Below are 19,456 nucleotides of genomic sequence, written 5' to 3' on the forward strand. Positions count from 1 at the left end.
GAAATCTGTCACACCTGAATTGTCTTCGTAAATATATTCTGAATTATTCTTAAATGTTTACATTTTTCTTTGTGTGGCTCATGGAACCACATTTTTCTTTGTGTGGCTATTGAGTTCTGTGTTTACATGAGAGAATTATCAGTACTGAAATGGAACAATGAAATTCTTACTTGCAGAAGCATAACAGATCTGTAAACACAGTACTCAATAGATAATATAATGAACAAAATATAAGTTGAATTTATAAAAGCAATACAAGTACAAAAAACCAAGACAAAAACCTAAAGTCCCTAGTGCAACCAAGACAGTTCGTATTTCGAATTTAGTTGGTGTTAGTAATATTTAGCAGCCACATTCATTTTACTCTACTTTGTACCTCCTGTTGCAAAGATTAGTATGTCATATGCACTTTTAAAACCGATTTTCTTCCTGTGCCGTCATGTTAGAGAATTTTACACATTTAACATCTGTTCCAACCCTCTTTACAAGGGATCTTGTACCCTTGTTAAAACAGTGCCATCTAATTTATATTGTCATTTGCAAAGTTTCTAAAAAAAATAACATTGTTCCCATCAGTAATTCTTTTCTTCTGAAGCTCAGCAGTGTCTTTTGTGTGCATATTTCACTCCGCATCAGTGAATTTCTAATTATCAAAGTGAAAACGCAAACTTGCTCTAGCTGTAGCTGGTTTTTTTTGTCTTTGTCACGCGCATAACCTAAAGAATTAAAATCTGAGAACTATTTTTATTTGTCGTGCTTGTTTTTAGATTCATCCACCAGTGGCGACTGGAAGATACAATATGTACACAAAGATGCACCATAAATAAAGAATTGTTGTGCTTACATGTCCAAATATTAAAATGGTGAATACTTATGGAAATTATTTAAAATTATAAACTAGGGTAAATTTTTAGATGTGGCTTTTATCGGATCTTGGATCTGGTCAGATCTGGAATCTGGTGAGAAAAATTAAACTGGCCCATGGTTCTATAATCGAGTGTGCTATATATATTTATTTATACAAGAGTATGTTACATTGATCTTGTGCTGAATTGAGTGGATATTGTGCTGTGACTGACAGAACTCCACTCAGCAGTTTGCTGCTATCAATAAACCTCTTGTTAAAAGATCTGCATATATTTGCATACAAATTAGATTTGTGTTCAGAGTAATGTTTATCCTGTATGTGTCTCCAGAACAAAGGCTTAAACAAATAATTGAGCCCTGCTCTGATGCAAAGAAGTATCAGTTTTGAATATTCTTTGCTGTTATTTCAAAGGCTAAAAAAATCTAGTTTGGATTATCAGCGTTTTTATTATGATGTCTAGTTAATACCATGGTTAGAAGACTGAAATTGTGCATTGAGTAAGAAGGGTCAGTCTCGACCCGAAACGTCACCGATTCCTTCTCTCCAGAGCCTGTTCTGCTGAGTTACTCCAGCATTTTGTGTCTAAATTATGTATTGAGTTTGTTTAATAGCTTTTTTTTGTGTTTTGAGTGATTTATAAACTTTCATGTTTTCCAATATGGGTTCAGGTGGATGATGGATTCTGAAAAAGATCAAAATTACAAGTTATTTGTTCAGACATTTGTTCAAGAAAAAAAAGTTTTTCTTGGTTTGAAGAGTCAATTGCTAGGTGGTCACGGAGGGTTGTGTAGACTTGGGATGTTCAATCTTGGAATGTTCAATCTTGGAAGACAGAGAATAGTCAAACATTAACTTTATTCATTATGAAAATGAGGAAGGATATTCTTGCTATTGAGGGTGTGCAGCGTAGGTTCACTAGGTTAATTCCCGGAATGGCGGGACTGTCGTATGTTGAAAGGCTGGAGCAATTAGGCTTGTATACACTGGAATTTAGAAGGATGAGGGGGGATCTTATTGAAACATATAAGATAATTAGGGGATTGGACACATTAGAGGCAGGAAACATGTTCCCAATGTTGGGGGAGTCCAGAACAAGGGGCCACAGTTTAAGAATAAGGGGTAGGCCATTTAGAACGGAGATGAGGAAGAACTTTTTCAGTCAGAGAGTGGTGAAGGTGTGGAATTCTCTGCCTCAGAAGGCAGTGGAGGCCAGTTCGTTGGATGCTTTCCATATAACCATATAACCATATAACAACTACAGCATGGAAACAGGCCTGTCCGGCCCTACCAGTCCACGCCGACCATTCTCCCTGACCTAGTCTCATCTACCTGCACTCAGACCATAACCCTCTAATCCCCTCCTATCCATATACCTATCCAATTTACTCTTAAATAATAAAATCGAGCCAGCCTCCACCACTTCCACCGGAAGCCCATTCCATACAGCCACCACCCTCTGAGTAAAGAAATTCCCCCTCATGTTACCCCTAAACCTTTGTCCCTCAATTCTGAAGCTATGTCCCCTTGTTGGAATCTTCCCCACTCTCAAAGGGAAAAGCCTACCCACGTCAACTCTGTCCGTCCCTCTCAAAATTTTAAAAACCTCTATCAAGTCCCCCCTCAACCTTCTACGCTCCAAAGAATAAAGACCCAACCTGTTCAACCTCTCTCTGTAGCCTAAGTGCTGAAACCCAGGCAACATTCTAGTAAATCTCCTCTGTACCCTCTCCATTTTGTCGACATCTTTCCTATAATTTGGCGACCAGAACTGCACACCATACTCCAGATTCGGCCTGTACAATTTTAACATTACATCCCAACTTCTATACTCGATGCTCTGATTTATAAAGGCAAGCATACCAAACGCCTTCTTCACCACCCTATCCACATGAGATTCCACCTTCAGGGAACAATGCACAGTTATTCCCAGATCCCTCTGTTCCACTGCATTCCTCAATTCCCTACCATTTACCCTGTACGTCCTATTTTGATTTGTCCTACCAAAATGCAGCACCTCACACTTATCAGCATTAAACTCCATCTGCCATCTTTCAGCCCACCCTTCCAAAAGGCCCAAGTCTCTCTGTAGACTTTGAAAATCTACCTCACTATCAACTACACCACCTATCTTAGTATCATCTGCATATTTACTAATCCAATTTGCCACACCATCATCCAGATCATTAATGTAAATGACAAACAACAGTGGACCCAACACAGATCCTTGGGGTACTCCACTAGACACTGGCCTCCAACCTGACATACAATTGTCAACCGTTACCCTCTGGTATCTCCCATTCAGCCATTGTTGAATCCATCTTGCAACCTCACTATTAATACCCAACGATTTAACCTTCTTAATCAACCTTCCATGTGGAACCTTGTCAAATGCCTTACTGAAGTCCATATAGACAACATCCACAGCCTTGCCCGTATCAATTTCCCTGGTAACCTCTTCAAAAAATTCAAGAAGATTAGTCAAACATGACCTTCCAGGCACAAATCCATGTTGACTGTTTCTAATCAGGCCTTGATTATCCAAATAATTATATATATTGTCCCTAAGTATCTTTTCCATTAATTTTCCCACCACAGATGTCAAACTAATAGGTCTATAATTGCTAGGTTTACTTTTAGAACCTTTTTTAAACAAAGGCACAACATGCGCAATGCGCCAATCTTCCGGCACCATCCCCGTTTCTAATGACGTTTGAAATATTTCCGTCATAGCCCCTGCTATTTCTGCACTAACTTCCCTCAATGTCCTAGGGAATATCCTATCAGGACCTGGAGACTTATCCACTTTTATATTTTTCAAAAGTGTCCGTACCTCCTCTTCTTTAATCCTCCTAATTTCCATCACTACTCTACTTGTTTCGCTTACCTCACATAATTCAATATCCTTCTCCTCGGTAAATACCGAAGAAAAGAAATTGTTTAATATCTCCCCCATTTCTTCCAGCTCAGCACATAGCTGTCCACTCTGACTCTCTAATGGACCAATTTTATCCCTCACTATCCTTTTGCTATTGACATATCTGTAGAACCCCTTGGGTTTACTTTTACATTACTTGCCAAAGCAGCCTCATATCTTTTTTTCGCTTTTCTAATTTCCTTCTTAAGATTCCTTTTACATTCTTTATATTCCTCAAGAACCTCATTTACTCCCTGCCGCTTATATTTATTGTATATCTCCCTCTTTTTCCGAACCAAGTGTCCAATTTCCCTGGAAAACCACGGCTCTTTCAAATTATTATTCTTTCCTTTCCACCGAACAGGGACATAAAGACTCTGTACTCTCAAAATTTCACCTTTAAATATCCTCCATTTCTCTATTATATCCTTTTCATAAAACAAAAATTTCCATTTCACTCCTTTTAAATCCTTTCTCATCTCCTCAAAATTAGCCTTTCTCCAATCCAAAATCTCAACCCTTGGTCCAGATTTGACCTTCTCCATAATGATATTGAAACTAATGGCATTGTGATCACTAGACCCAAAGTGCTCCTCAACACATACCTCCGTCACCTGACCCATCTCATTTCCTAACAGGAGGTCCAACACTGTCCCTTCTCTGGTAGGCACCTCTACGTATTGCTGCAAAAAACTATCCTGCACACATTTTACAAACTCCAAACCATCCAGCCCTTTAACAGAATGTGATTCCCAGTCTATATACGGAAAATTGAAATCACCCACAATCACTACTCTGTGCTTACTACTAATATCTGCTATCTCCTTACATATTTGCTCTTCCAATTCTCGTTCCCTATTTGGCGGTCTATAATACACCCCTATAAGTGTTGCTAAACCTTTCTCATTTCTGAGTTCCACCCAAACAGCCTCCCTAATCGAGCCTTCTAGTCTGTCCTGCCAAAGCACTGCTGTGATATCCTCCCTGACAAGCAATGCAACACCCCCACCTCTTGCCCCTCCGATTCTATCACATCTGAAACAATGAAATCCTGGAATATTTAATTGCCAATCGCAACCCTCCTGCAACCATGTTTCACTGATCGCCACAACATCATACTTCCAGATGTCAATCCAGGCTCTAAGCTCATCCACCTTTCTTACAATGCTCCTAGCATTAAAATATACACATTTAAGGGACCCATCATTTCTTATTCTCAGTTTATTTATTTTCCCTTCTTTCTCTCCTACATATTGGGTCTGAGTGTTTCCCTTTTCTGCCTCCTGCCTCACACACTGCCTGTTAGCTATCTGTGTTTGAGTCCCTCCCCCCAACCGTACTAGTTTAAAGTCTCCGCAATTATTTTAGCAAATCTCCCCGCCAGGATATTGGTTCCCCTCAGGTTCAGATGCAACCCGTCCTTTTTGTACAGGTCCTACTTCCCCCAGAAGAGGTCCCAATGATCCAGAAACTTGAAACCCTGTTCCCTGCACCAGTTCCTCAGCCACGTATTTATCCTCCACCTCACTCCATTCCTATTCTCACTATCGCGTGGCACAGGCAGTAAGCCTGAGATTATTGCTTTGGAAGTCCTTTTTTTTAACTCTCTTCCTAGCCCCCTAAATTCTCCTTTCAGGACCTCTTCCCTTATCCTACCTATATTGTTGGTACCTATATGTACCACGACCTCTGGCTCCTCTCCCTCCCCTTTCAGGATATCCTGGACACGCTCAGACACATCCCGGACACCGGCACCAGGGAGGCAAACCACCATCCGGGTCTCCCGACTGCGTCCACAGAAACGCCTATCTGACCCCCTCACTATAGAGTCCCCTATTACTATCGCTCTCCTCTTCCTTTCCCTACCCTTCTGAGCAACAGGGCCGGACTCCTTGCCAGAGGCCCGGGCGCCGTCGTTGCCCCCAGGTAGGCTGTCCCCCCCCAACAGTACTTAAACAGGAGTACTTATTTCCAAGGGGTACAGCCACCGGGGTACTCCCTAGTCCCTGCCTCTGCTCCTTGCCCCCCCTACCAGTGACCCACTTGTCTACCTCCCGTGGTCTAGGAGTGACCACCTCTCTGTAACTCCTATCTATAACCTCCTCACTCTCCCTGATCAGACGGAGGTCATCAATCTGCCGCTCCAGGTTCCTAATACGGTCCCTTAGGAGCCCCATCTCGTCACACCTGGCGCAGATGTGGATGTCTGGAAGACTATCAGACTCCCAGATTCCCCACATCCGACACCCAGAACAAAAAACTGCCCTGGCACTCATACTCCCCAAACAAAGCCCCGTGCTCGGTTACTAAACCTACCGCCCGGCCGCTGCTCCAACCGCCCACCCCAAAGAACTGAGTGATCTCCTGGGAGAGGCGAAAAACCGGATAAAAAACCCAGGCCAATTTGGGAGAAAAAAAATCCGGGAAATTCCTCTCCGACCCCAAGCTAGGCGATCGAAATTTGTCCGGGAGATCACACAGGTCTTACTCCTTACTATCCCCACACAATCCCCACACAATACTTCCCAAGCAACACAGCTTGGTGCTGCTTGCTGCTACTTGCTGCTTGCTGCTACTGCTGCTGATTGCTGCTACTGCTGCTGATTGCTGCTTTTGCTTTTGATTGCTGCTTCTGCAATCTCAATCAGTACCCCATATGGAGACTGCTGCTGCTTTCAAGAGAGCTGGATAGAGCTCTTAAGGATAGCGGATTGAGGGGGTATGGGGAGAAGGCAGGAACGGGGTACTGATTGAGAGTGATCAGCCATGATCACATTGAATGGCAGTGCTGGCTCGAAGGGCTGAATGGCCTACTCCTGCACCTATTGTCTATTGTCTATAGATTGGGCAATAAGGAAATCAAGGGATATCAGACTGGAACAGGCAACTTGGGTTGACGTGCAAGATCAAATTGTATTCAATGGCAGAAGGGACCCAAAGGAGATTGTAGTATACTCATTAATTTTATCATTATCTGATTAGTTGTAATAGATCATTCAGCGCTCGAGGTCAAAACCCAACCGTGGGTGGCCACGGTGGCGCAGCAGTAGAGTTACGGCCTTACAGTGCTTGCAGCGCCAGAGACCCGGATTCAATCCCGACTTTGGGTGCTGTCTGTACGGAGTTTGTACGTTCACCCCGTGACCGCGTGGGTTTTCTCTGAGATCTTCGGTTTCCTCCCACACTCCAAAGATGTACAGGTTTGCAGGTTCATTGGCTTGGCATAAGTGTAAAGTGTCCCTAATGTGTGTTGGATGTGCTGGGATCGCAGGCCGGTGAGACGGTGGGCCGAAGGGCCTGTTTCCGTGCTGTATCTCTAAACTAAACTGATCCCACTTCCCATATCTTGTCCAAACAAAAATGTGGGCGATCCATCTTGCATATTTATCCATCTGTTATGTAAATAGTATGAGAACGTTTTTAATCTCCCATAGCCTTTTCAGGAAGTGGTTTAAACAGAACTCTTGTACAGTTTCCCCTAAATTTAGTTATTAAATCCGAAAATGATTTATGTGCAAACGTTTAAACATATGAAGTAGGAGCAGGAGTGGGCCATTAGGCTATTCAAGCATTTCATGAGATCGTGGTTAGTCTGATATAAAACTCAACTCTACATTCCCATCGTCCCAAGGAATTATGAAATATCTAACTATCTTTGGCTTAAAAGTTAAAATATCCTTTGAGAGTTCCAAACGACAATTTCACCTTGCCTCAGTCTTTACAGGGTGACACATTTTAAACAGCAGTGCACCCTAATCATAGTTTTTCAGAATAAGAGAGAGGAAACATCCCATCCATCAAGACTCAAGATTTTGGTTTGATCGTCTTTCATTCTTTCATTCTTTTCATTCTCCTTTCATTCTTTTAAACGTGAATGGTTACAAGCTTAGTCCATCCAACCTTTCCTTGAAAGACTGATTTTTCAAGATGGCTAACAGTCTAGTAAATCACCACAAAGCTACTTCCAATGCTTCAACATGCTTCCAGTCTGAAGAAGGGTCTTGACCCGAAACATCACCCATTCCTTCTCTCCCAACATGCTTCCTTACGTTAGACCATTGTTACTGTGCAGGTGTCCTCTGTTTTCCTCAAAAATGATTATGATTTCCTGGAATGCAAGGCCATCATCTGCATATTCTTCAAAAAATAAATTTAGTTTACTTCAAAGAGTCACTTCAACAGTCAAGATTAATCACAAGAAATGTGAATACTGTCCCTGCTTCTGTTTGCTTTCTATTAAATCTTTCGCAATGTGCTGCTTTCATTCCCGATTAATGACAATTACCCAAGATGTCAAAGCACTTCCAGTGCGATGCAACTGTATCCTAACAAGTTTGTGCTTTGAGATGTGCAACCTGATGTTCTGATTGCTGTTTCAGGAATTGTCAGGAGTATGTGCTTGTTCTTGCTGTTTGTTGTGCCCTGACACACTCCCATTCTTTTGTCTATGCTGCATCTGTTTTCACTCTGCCACCTTCCTTACTAATGCCTCCCTTTCTCCTTGGTGCTTTCTATGTGACATGTGTATTTGATTTCCTGCAACTGAGGTCTTACCCTTTCTTCGCCCTGTCAGTATCAGATTGGATTCCCCTTTACCATGCCTTTCATCTCAGCAGCTTTTATAGTCAGTGGCTCATTCTCCTTAATTTTCAATATCTCTAATATGAAGTCATAACCAGACACCTTTTTCCTCCCCTCCTCTTTTTCCATCATTTCAAAAGATCTGTTCCTTCTTGTGCAGTGTGGGTCACTTTTCCATCTAATACTAATACTGCACTTCCCATGCAATCATAAGAGATGTAATACTAGGTCTTTCACTTCCTCCCTTGCCAATCTCTAAAATTTCAAATACGCTTTCCAGCTGTGGCAATTATTTACTTCTCCCAACTTAATACTCCCACTTTGCATTTTAAAACAATGTTCATCTTTTCCTAGTTCTGATGAAAGGTCAATTTTAAATGTTTTCAACTTGAAATGTTCATTGTTTCTCCCCAGTGTAGCCTTAAGATTTTTTTTAGTATTTTACTTTTGTATAAACTATTGATCCCATTGATGTTTTAATTTTAATAATAATCAGGTCAACAGAAACAATATAATTGAGTCAAAGAATTGTGCAACACAGAAATGGGTCCTTTGGTCCACGATGTCCATTCTGACTTTTTTGTCTGATTTCAGAATCTCATTTGCCTACTCTAGATCTATATCCTTCAGTGCTTTGTCTATTCAAGTGCATGTCTAAATGTCTCTTTAGAGATACAGCTGCGGAAACAAGCCTTTCGGCTCACCGAGTCCACACCGACCAGCGATCTCCGCACAATAACACTACCAGGGGCAATTTTTACATTTACACCAAGCCAAATAACTTGGTGTAAACAAACCTGTACATACTAAAGTCATAATTTTATCAGTTCTGATTGCTTCCTCGGCACCTCATTCCAGATACCAACTATCCTCTGAGTGAATAGAATGCCCCTGAGTTCCCTCTTAAATATTTCCCCTCACACTGTAAGTCTGTGCTGTCGAGTTTTAGAATCTTCAAACCTGGGAAAAAAAGACTGTGTGCTTCAGCTTAACCCATGCCCCTCATGATGCCTCCTTCCAGCCTATCCAACGTCTCCCCATAACTCAAGCCTTCTGTACCCTTTTCAAATTAATGACGTACATCTATAGCTCGGCAACCGTAAATGCACACTATACTCCAACAACTTGTACAGCTGCATCATGATGTCATTTTGCACTCAATTACCTTTCCAATTAAGGCTAGCTTGTCACTTTAGACACCCGTACTCCCAGATACACCTATATTCCCAGATCTCTGTTCTGCAACACACTCCAGGGTTCTACCATGTACCGTGCAAGTAGTTTGACATGGTTTATCTGTTATTGCGGTTGTCTGGTATAACCAAGTGAGGGGGGTAAATATTAACTAGTTTAACCCAAGGTTGGGTGGGAGGAAATGCGGCATCGGTGGGTGGTGGGGTTAAACTAGAGGGAATTCACAGGTTGGGGAGCCACGGAGCCCCCGGCCCCACACATGGTGCGCCAGGGGTATGTATGCCTGGTACACATGCCACCTTCATGCTGCTTGCTCTCTCCACTCCCACAACCGGATGTCCACCATGTGGCACCAGATGATAGGGTAACCTGCGGAAGTGGGGGGTGATGCAACGAAAGCTTCACGCCATTACCAAGTGACTGAGGCATGTGTTGCCAGGGAAACGCAGGCGCAGTGGCACAAGCTGCCTCTGCATCCAACACCTCAGGTCCTTGCTTTGTGGCAGTTGCTGCAAACCTGTGCCCAATGCAACGCTCTTCAAGAGTGTTTTGCTGCTTGCTCTTTCTCTGCTGTGCCTTTCCATTGCCTAGAGCTGTGCTGCCCGCCAAGCGTCACCAAACAAGGACACCTTGGAACTGAAATCCGTTACATAGAGATTCCTAATTGTGAAGGTTTACTGCACAATAAATGGCAGCAGACCCATCCACTGTCATGGCGGTCCAAACAGAAAAACAACCCTTCCCAACTACCTTTTGACTCCTTCCATTGTCAATTTTGATTGCAATTGGCTAGCTCACCTTGGGATCCATACGAGTAACCTTCCAAGCTGGCCTACCAATTGGATCCTTGTCAAAGGCCTAGCTAAAGTCCATAGAGACATTGTCACTGCCCTGCCATCATCAATCCTCTTGGTGACCTCTTAAAATTTTTTATTTTTTTTTAACATTTGTGAGACATTATTTCCCATACAAAAGCCAGGTGTACCTATCCAAATGATGGTAGTCCCTAAGAATCCCCTCCAACAATTTATCCACCTTCAGTTTGAAATTTTGGTAGAAATCTTTTCATGGCGTTTGGGTGCTATTTTCTGGGGGGAAAATTGTTGTAAGAAACAAGTTAATTCACTGTAGAATGCTGGGGGTCCTGAAGGATTGAATTTAATTATATGTGATGTTTGTAGGCTGTTTTCATGAAATGAGTATTGTGTCACAAAATGAACTCTAATCTTTTTAAGCATTTAGTCTAATCCACAGATGCTGCGTCCAGATGCGCATGAAGAAGTTGTATCCATTTATTTGTACAATGATATGTTAGATTTTGGCTTGAACCATTGCCACCTGTGTACTTGGTATTAATTTGGCTCTGATTTCTTTTTTAGGAATATCTTCCAACACAACAGGACATTCTACTGGCACGAAGGCCCACTAAAGGAATACATGAATACGACTTTGAAATTAAAAATGTGCCCTTCAAGATGGTGGACGTAGGTGGACAAAGATCAGAACGGAGGCGTTGGTTTGAATGTTTTGATGGCGTGACTTCCATTCTCTTCCTGGTGTCGTCAAGTGAATTTGACCAAGTGCTGATGGAAGACCGGCAGACGAATCGCCTGAGTGAATCCTTAAACATCTTCGAGACGATAGTCAACAACAGAGTCTTTAGCAATGTCTCCATCATTCTTTTCCTTAATAAGACGGACTTGCTAGAAGAAAAGGTTAAAACTATTAGTATCAGAGACTACTTTCCTCAATATGAGGGAAGTCCCCATGAGCTCTCTGATGTCCAACAGTTCCTTGTGCAGTGCTTTCGTGACAAACGTCGAGACCAGCAACACAAACCACTATACCATCACTTCACCACCGCCATTAACACCGAAAATATTCGTCTGGTCTTCCGTGACGTCAAAGACACTATTCTCCATGACAACCTTAAGCAGCTGATGCTTCAGTGACATCAGTTTTCTTCATTAATTTTAATTTTTGGCATTGACAACAGCTTACACCATTGTGTGATTAAGGTTGCATTTTCTTCAGAAACTTGAGGCAGCCGCTGTAAACTGCTTAATCAGATTAATGCCAAATTTGTTTTTCTGACTTGGCTTTTCAATTGCTTTTGCTCCCATTTGGGTAGTGCTAAGGTATTCTGTGCGTGCACTTAGACAACCCAGCAAGTTTACGATCTTGTTTCTTCAAAAATGAAGATATGTGAAAAAAATTGCCAGATAATGCAAAGCTGTGGTGTTCATTGTGGGGATTGTAACATTAATATCTACTATCTTCCTATTTCAACCCCTTACCAGCCCCCACCCCCCAAAATAAAAAGGGCTATTTCAGTGCAAAAAATGTTTTTGAATATTACAAAAACAAGTAAGCAACGCCTTAAGTATTCCTTTAGGGAGTGAGTATTGCTTTTGTTATATTCAGATTGTTTTTAAAATCTTCCTAGAAAGTTTTTAAATTTTGCCTTTTGGTTACTGTTGAGGTATAGTCAAAGTGTGGAACATCTTGAAATGTGAAGCAGTTGTAATTTGTGTAAATTTGGATTTAAGGGAAACACCTCCCTATTGGAAGTTTCACAGAAAAGAGAATTTGTTTAATGTTTGCAGTCTTGCAACATAGTATTATAATAGTACCGACTTGACAAATTTAGCAGAATTGCTTCATAATTGTACTAGATTTGTGGCCAAATTTACTGTTTAGAATAGTGCTGATACAACCATGCCATACCAACTGATCATAACCTAATGTAGTAAGCCAAAATTTAATTTACTGTTTGGTGCTACAGTAAAATGGGCTGTTTTTTTAAAAAGTTCCCGACCTAAACGTTTGTCATTAACAGCTTAATCTGTGGATCATACCTCAGTAAAAATGCCCATTAAATTTCTATTTAGCAATGAGAGTTTTTTCTATTATTGATCCAGTGGTCTTCAGTGCAAGTTGCAGTTAATATATTTGATATTAAGGTATTTGATATTACTGTGTGCTTGAAATATACCCACTGTTTGTTTAAAATTGTAATGACATAATTTAATATAATTATGATTAATGTTGCCTTTTTTGAAAGTTATCTGAAAATTAGCTTTTACTTCCTTAAACTGCAGTGTTGCAAAATACTACTATTGCAGTGCTAATCATGGATAAATACTTGCTTTTTAAACAGTTTGACTTTAAATTAGTTTTAAATTTGACCTAATTAAATACAGGGTTTAGAATTCACTCGTGTCTGCAGGCCCATTCAGCTGAGCAGTCATTATTAATAACAATTTGCTAAATCTATCAATGTACAATTTACAGTGAAAATGTTGTCCATTGTTTTGTTAAAAACATTGGTTGTTAAAGCTGAAACTATAATAACTGAAAATTGCAGGGAAAACAGTATGTTCTATCGTGGGTTTTCTTAACTGTAGCATCTATTAAAATATATTACTGCCTTTTTTAGTATTTAAAACATGTGCCTCAATGTTTGGGCTGTCAGAAAGTAGTAAATTCTAACCCTATTGAATAACAGGCTTGTCACACTTGTTGCTTACTTTTTTCTATTTGAATAGTTTTATAAATCAAAACTTTTTTATTATATGCTGTCTTTTATATCGGTTTCTTAACATTCTGCATGATACAAATATTTTCATTGTCAAAGTGCCATTTGCAGATGTTTGCAGCTGGTTCCTACCTGATTTTGTCTTTCAGTGGTTTTGGTCAAAGAGAAAGTCAGTTCGGGGGACAGGTCTGCAGAGACCACCAATTTGTCAAATACATTTTAAGATGATCTGAATTTGCATTCTTTAAAGAAAAAGTCAGAATTTGGAATATAGATGAAATGCTGGGCATGTTGCAGATCGGGTAGCATTTGTGGAGGAAGAAACAGTGTAGGTTGCTGATTAAAAATGGAAAATGGAAGAAATGCTCAACAGGTTGGGTAAGATGTGGTAGAAAGAGAAACTGATTCAAAATCCTTCATTGTTAATGGTGCATTGACTCTATTTGCGGATGTTGCCTGACCTGAGTATTTACAACAATTTCTGTTTTTATTTTCGATTTCCAGCCTATGCTTCAATTTGATGGCTTATAAAAGTTGATGACTGTTGGAAAAACATTGATATGGAAAGTTGACTCAATTTCTTTCTCTAGAGATGCAGCCAGGCAGTTGAGTATTCACTGTAGTTTGTTTTTAATTTCAGATTTCCAGTATCTTGTAGTATATTGCTTGTTTTCATAACTAGAAGTTAGTTGAGCCACTTATCTGTCAATTATATGATGAGAACCAAAGAAAAAGTTTATGGCACATTTGGTGGGCAGAATATTGTGAAGCCTCGAAGATGCTTCGTGAAAAATATTCTTTGATGTAATTCTGATTTCTGTTAGACAAAATTTACTATTGATTTGTTCAGTACGCATGGATTTTATTTACCTTTTCATAAAAACTATATTAAAATCCTAGGAAATGTTATGAATACAGACAGTATCATTGAATGTAGCTTTGAAGAAAATGAATTTGGCAAGAACTAGGACATGGGTTAAATCTTTGTTATATCTGTCTACTTTAAAGTAGCATGTTCCAGTGTAGTCTACGCAATGTATTAAAATGTACTGTGACGCATTAGGCTGTTATGACTGGAGAAACTATACTGTCTTAAGATTATCAAACTGCATTTGACAAAATCTTCCAAAATAGACTGTGCCCGCTATGCAGTGACTTATGCTGACATTGTAAAAGCCTTAATTTTCATTTGAGTTACTATAAATCTGTGGGGAAAACTGGAAACTATAGTTGCTCGTCTGACTGAACTCAAGACTTTAAAAAATAACCACATATTCAAGACAAACACATCTGTGCTATTGATTACTTAAACCAATGCTTAAATGGATCAGATACTAAATGTGACTATTCTTAAGAGTTGTTTTGAATAAATGGTGTTATGCATTTCCTTTTTTCTTGCCCATTGAAGGCCTTCATTGGACGTAGGTGTTGATTGGCTAAAGGCTTTAACAATATAACTTTTTGCCTAACATTTGCTGGGGGGTACCATGCTCATTTTCGTCATCTATTGAGATTGTCAATTAAGGATGGTTAGTACGATAGAAAAGTGCCTTCAGTAATAAGCAATCTTTACTAATTTGACAACTAAAAGTATAATACTCTTCAGTAAACGAGTAATCATCTCCATTCTGTGAGGCAATAAAGATGATTCTTAAGGATGTTCATCTCCACTTAATCCAAAACACAGTTGAAGACGAACTTGCAGTCAATACTGTAAATAATTCCTTCTATGCAGACTCAATAATTTGTACACTAAACCAGTGTTCTTTTTGTGATGGTACATGCCAGTACAGTGTACCAGCTTCTCTTAAAAACGTAAAAACTAGATTATGTGCAGCAGCTAATAGTGTGGCACGAACTGTTATATATGTACTGGTACCCTTTTCTCTACAAAAAGGCATGGCACTAAACTAAAAGATATCTTCATTATACCATTGTTGCATAAATAGTGGTAAATTACACTGCACTGCTGCTCGATCTCTCTTTCTCTCTCACTCTCATTTGGCTTGCAAGAGTTTGGCTGAAGGATCTGTTTCCATGTATGTACAGTTCTAAGACGCTCAGAGCAATTTTAAAAAAAAACTAGAAAAAATCTTCCTGCAATACATAGATGATTTTAGACCCAAGACTGAGTCCTCCATTTATCTTATGACAAAGATTGCAAAACCAAATCATAGAACTAACTAGCTTGATTTATTGAATGTGAATATGACACTCATAACCCTTTATGCTTTGTAAACACACAGAAAACTCGATTGTTTTCTGGACTTTCTGGTGAAAGTTTTACTTCCAAAAGTGCTGTTTATTTGCTCAATTCTGTAAGCAATTTAAGATGAACATTAGGCAATACTTGTGTGCCAATTTTAAGCTTCCATTGGTTTTTGTACAAGGTCGGCACTTTCTTTAGTGAAGGCGTTTGATCTTGTCCTTCATTTTAGCGCTCTGGTAAATCAATCTGAGGTATGTTTAACTTCATTTATTGAAAATAAGACAGCTTATTAAAACTTCAAAAAGATTTTAACTTTACTTATCTACATTGATCTAAATTGCCAATGACTCCTCAAGGCTGTTTCTGAACCTGTATGCCACTTCTTGCACTAGCCCACTTAATTATTTATTTAATTTGTTCTTTCATTTAATTCAAGGATATTTTTTTAAACCTTGCATTCAGGTACTCTTAGTCAATAAGTGAGCATCATTCATTTAATAGTCTTGCTGAGTTTAGGCCTTAAACAGGATAGCAACCTATGTACTATATCAATTTCTATGCAGACAAGGTTCATGCCATTATGTCATCTTATGTCATACAAAATACATTTTATTTTCAGAGATATCTCTGATTTGTCTTTATTTTTAGATTCTCTTTGCATGTGCCGATTATTGAAATGCACTTTCCAATAAATTTGAAGTTGAAAATATTAAAAATTAGTTTTATAGTCTTAAAAATGATGCAACATTAAAAAAAAAGCAATAAATAACAGTGTATAAAATTCACAGCAGTCTTAAACATCAAAACTAATTGTGAGTCATTATTTTCAGAAGATAGATCCAAAGTATCCAGAAATAGTTAAATTTGCTTTTCATTAATGTTTGTGAGCTTGTCCACATTAATTGTATTCAAATTGGATGTCTAACAAGCTAATAAAATAAATCTGTAGCAACAAAATCAGTGAATTTCTGTATAGGCTGTTGTCAGTAATACTAACAATGAATGAATGTTGCATCATTGTTCCTAAACTAGTATGATGAATGAAAAGTTAGTTATAGGAATCAATGGCTAATGATTATTGTAATTTGGTTGGTTCACCAGCCAGTGTTAATTTGCTAATAGTTGGATAATAACATTAATGGTATGTACAAAGGTAACTTTTCTCAAAAGCTTAATAATAAAGAATATAGTTCCTATATGTTGTATGTTGATTAGACAATAGTTACATTGGAGTGTTACACCATGAGAAGAAGAAACTGACAATGTCACAATCCACATATGCAGTCTAGAGTAACATTTTCAGACGGACCTATTAAACAGAATGGGCATGTCCCAACTTCATTCAAAACGGTCTCTGTTTTCACAATCTCCAGCATGCATGAAATGTAAAAGAGTAGCGTAGAACTTTGTGACTACCTATTCAGCTTAGAGGATGGGAGGAAAAAATGGTCCCCAGTGAGTGTCTTTAGAATTGAAATTCTGGTCTATAAGTATATTGATTTTGAAAATCGAAGAGGCAGCATGCTAGAGGACACCATGTGATATTTTCAAAGTAGATTTTGGTTTTGATGCTACTGAAACAGTGCATGTGAACACCTAACTTTGTGACCTCTGTTCATTTGCAAATACTACTTCCAATTTCCAAATGTGTTTTTTTCCCCAATTTTCTAGTTTATTGGAGGCACTGGCTTTTGAGGTACTATTTCATGGGTGCTAATAACGGTCCTCTGGTACTATGCTTGGCTCGTAATGTGCAAATAAAATAGTGCTGATACTGTGCTAGACCAGGTTTCATTCTCAAGGGGGTAGCTGAAGTACAGTTTTAGGGTTGTAATTCATTTGCTTTGTGAAGTTCATGTTCAAGACACTGAATCATTGGAAAATCTCCAGTACCTTTAATTATTATTCTCAACTTTATTCAGCAAATTGGCAAGAAAAGTGACTTTATATTAAAAAAAAAACATAATTATGAGAAATTAAAGATCTTTAATTATTTTCTCTTTAATTTTCATCCCTGCAATTGTCATCTTTTCTCAAAGTTTTTACACTTGAAAGCTGTTTTTAAAATACCAGAAACCATACACTCTTTATGTATTAGCCAACATTTACCTATTGACTTGGGCAGGCTATGCAATCAAGGTTACGTCACTTCCGTACCTAATTCTTATTGAAAATTAATGTGCACTTTCCAGCAAAGTTGTCGTCTGTTTGTAATTAGTTACTGAGGGTACTTGCTCTACTTCTCTCCCCCCCCCCCCCCCCCCCTTCTATACTATTTGATTCGAGTTCAGGAATCTCAGCACAAACTGGAAATAAACCTGTGATTTTTAGATTCTTTGATTTGTTCTGCACCTGAGTGCCTTTATCAGGACATTCATTCTGTTTAAATGTGAGGTGGTGTGGATAATTAGTATGTATACTACTCCATAAGTATGTAGAACTGCCTTTGTGTTCTGTTGGCAGAAGATTGCTGTCTCTGATGTTTTTACTATTATTGGAGAAAGGTTAATAATTGGTTGAGAGATGTCTTAACACATAACTGTGCATTGCTGAAGCCAAAGCAAAACTTTTAAAAATGTATTGCCATAAACAGACTTAATTCTACTAATTATGATCCCTCACAGCTGGCAATTTGTCCATTTAATAAAGATATTAGTGTATCATGCAATTGTCTTCACATTATTAATGCAGTACTTAGTTAATATTTGAGTTGTCGGTTTAATAAAATGGTGTCAAAGATCAAGAAGATACATGTTTTTTTCAAGTCAGATTAAGGCTTTCTTTTATTTGTAATGTATGTTAGTGGTAAGGTGCTGCTAGAAGAATTTGTTTGCTTTTGTTACCTTTTGGTGTGTGACTTTAGTCATATTGCCTAGTTTCTGATAAAACAGTTTTTAGAAATATGCATATTTTCTGAATTTGTACAACATGCTCCATTAGTCTCGACATTCTTATCTGAATCTTGATAATTTCAGTGGCATTACTTGAATTGGAAATATTTTAAGCAAAATATCCAAATTTATAGAAAGTAGGCTCTTAGCACAGGGATTAATTCAATAATTGTTTTCTTTTAAATAAAAGCAAAAAATGGTTAAACAATGCTTTAGCTAAAAGTATTTTAACTATTCATTTAACCAGTATACTATTGTATAGGAACATTTTTGTGGTTTTATATCTTCATGGATTTGGGGGGTGGATATGGACTGAATCTTTTACATCGTTTTACTTTCACTTTTTGTTGTATATTTTTCTTCATTCAGAAATGGCAGTAAATTATTCCGATTGGAAAGCTGAGAGTAACTGCTTGTTTTGATTTAATGCTTTAGTTAATAGTAATGCTGTTTCATTATACTGCTGCTGTTATATTGGTCTGTACATACCATGCAGAAGTTTGTCTTTGCAGCCATTAATGCCTAAAATTAAATTTACTGACGTGTATTAAACATATACAATTTTTGTTTGGTCTGTCATGACTTTGTATTACTGGAATTCAATGTTCATACTGTTGGATTGTAGGCTACCCAAATGGAATGAAATGGTGCTGTTCAATTTTAAGATTAAATCGTTATCTGTTTTAATAATTGTCTTTGTAGAGTGGAAGGCAAAGGGAACATCCTCATTTAGCAAGTTATAATTTTCAGTTGTATCCCAATCTCACCTATTGGTATCAACGGGAGTTTCCCTTGGAATTACTAACAGAAAAGGCACAAATTAATTCAAAACAAGACACTGTTGATACTGGAATCTTGAGCAAAACACTGCTTCAGGAATTCAGTGGGTTAGGCAGCATCTGGAGGGAATGAACAGATGACCCTTCAGACTGATGGAGCTGGAGGACGAAAGCAGGAAAAGAGAGGATAGGTTGGGGCAAAGCCTGGCAATGGATAGGTAGATACAGGTGAGGGGGGTTGATTGGCAGATAGGTGGAGTAAGTGACAAATATGAGGTGAAAAAGAGACAGAGTGTCGATAAAGAAAGAGGAATGAAAAGTAAAGCCAGAGGGAGGGATAAGGATGGAATAGGATGAGGAGGGGGGGGGGGGGGGAGAGAGAAATAAAAAATAATTGAGAATTGGGGATGGGAGATGCACAAGGCGATGACGATGGAGGTAAGGAGCAGGGTGATTATGGCGGAGAAATGTGTGTGCACTGA

The 19,456-nt window shown here is 38.8% G+C and overlaps 1 protein-coding gene across 1 annotated transcript in view; it reads left to right on the forward strand.

Annotated features, from left to right (window-relative positions):
- Positions 1–13,131, forward strand: part of gna13a (guanine nucleotide binding protein (G protein), alpha 13a) — a 64,137-nt gene extending 51,006 nt beyond the window's left edge. The window contains exon 3 of the mRNA XM_078401303.1: positions 10,937–13,131. Within this exon, the coding sequence (XP_078257429.1) occupies positions 10,937–11,509 (573 nt within the window). The 3' untranslated portion in view covers positions 11,510–13,131. The remainder of the gene's footprint in view (positions 1–10,936) is intronic.
- Positions 13,132–19,456: the final 6,325 nt, after the last annotated feature.

This window comes from Rhinoraja longicauda, chromosome 6 (assembly GCF_053455715.1).
Source record: "Rhinoraja longicauda isolate Sanriku21f chromosome 6, sRhiLon1.1, whole genome shotgun sequence".
NCBI lineage: Eukaryota > Metazoa > Chordata > Chondrichthyes > Rajiformes > Arhynchobatidae > Rhinoraja > Rhinoraja longicauda.